General features: G+C 46.1%; 1 protein-coding gene across 1 annotated transcript in view; it reads right to left on the bottom strand.

The window, feature by feature from the left end:
* LOC107125607 (keratin, type II cytoskeletal 5-like) overlaps positions 1–1303 on the bottom strand; it is a 35525-nt gene that overhangs the window by 17041 nt on the left and 17181 nt on the right. The window contains exon 7 of the mRNA XM_015429038.1: positions 857–1077. Coding sequence (XP_015284524.1) covers positions 857–1077 — 221 coding nt within the window. The remainder of the gene's footprint in view (positions 1–856; positions 1078–1303) is intronic.

Below are 1303 nucleotides of genomic sequence, written 5' to 3'. Positions count from 1 at the left end.
ACCGGCCGGATATGGTCTCGCCTGGAGAGACCCATCAACAGCCTAGCTGCAGCATTCTGCACTAGCTGCAGCTTCCGGATTTGCGACAAAGGCAGCCCCAAGTAGAGAGCGTTACAGTAGTCCAGCCTCGAGGTGACCGTCGCATGGAATACTGTGTGCAGTTCTGGTCACCACACCTTAAAAAGGCTATTATAGCTTTGGGGAAAGTGCAGAAAAGGGCAACTCGAATGATAAAAGGGTTGGAACACTTTCCCTATGAGGAAAGGTTAAGACGCTTAGGGTTCTTTAGCTTGGAGAAATGGCGACTGAGGGGTGACATGATTGAGGTTTATAAGATTATGCATGGGAAAGAGCAGGTAGAGAAAGAGGTACTTTTCTCCCTTTCTCACAATACAAGAACTCGTGGGCACTCCATGAAATTGCTGAGCGGTCGGGTTAGAATGGATAAAAGGAAGTACTTCTTCACCTAAAGAGTGATTAACACTTGGAATTCACTGCCACAGGAAGTGGTGGCAGCTACAAGCATGGACGGCTTCAAAAGGGAATTAGATAAGCATCTGGAGCAGAGGTCCATCAGTGGCTATTAGCCACAAGGTATAGATAGGGACTCTGGGGCAAGTGATGCTCTGTCATCTTGGTGCTTGGGGGGGTCAACAGTGGGAGGGCTTCTAATGTCCTGGCCCCACTGGTGGACCTCCTGATGGCACCTGGTATTTCTGGCCACTGTGTGATACAGTGTTGGACTGGATGGGCCTTTGGCCTGATCCAACATTGACATCTCTTATGTTCTTATGTTAAATGCATGTATCATTAAATGTAATAAAAATATCTCCAGATGCTCTTTGGTAGTCCTTACCTGCATTCTTCTCCTTCCAGCAGAGTCCTGTAGGTAGCAATCTCAACATCGAGGGTCAGTTTGACATTCAGCAACTCTTGATAGTCTCTCAGTAGACGTGCTAGCTCATCCTTGGCAGCTTGCAGGGCATGCTGCAGATCAGTGAGTTTCACCCTGGCATCTTTCAGGGCCAACTCTCCTCGCTGCTCAGCATCTGCAATAGCTGCATGGAGACTGGCAACCTACAACAGAAGAAAAGGTCTGAGAAAAACCATCCATATGGGAAATAACTCAATAGATGGGTGTCCATTTCACGTATGCCATAAAATGGGATATTACCAAATGTATGGATTGTTCAAGCATCGAAGAAGAAGAAGAAGAAGAAGAAGAAGAAGAAGAAGAAGAAGAAGAAGAAGAAGAAGAAGAAGAAGAAGAAGAAGAAGAAGAAGAAGAAGAAGAAGAAGAAGA

Source organism: Gekko japonicus, unplaced genomic scaffold, assembly GCF_001447785.1.
Source record: "Gekko japonicus isolate JY-2015 unplaced genomic scaffold, Gekko_japonicus_V1.1 scaffold1579, whole genome shotgun sequence".
NCBI classification, from domain to species: domain Eukaryota; kingdom Metazoa; phylum Chordata; class Lepidosauria; order Squamata; family Gekkonidae; genus Gekko; species Gekko japonicus.
Note: the sequence above shows the minus strand (reverse complement) of the source record. Positions and strands in the feature narration are given on the sequence as shown.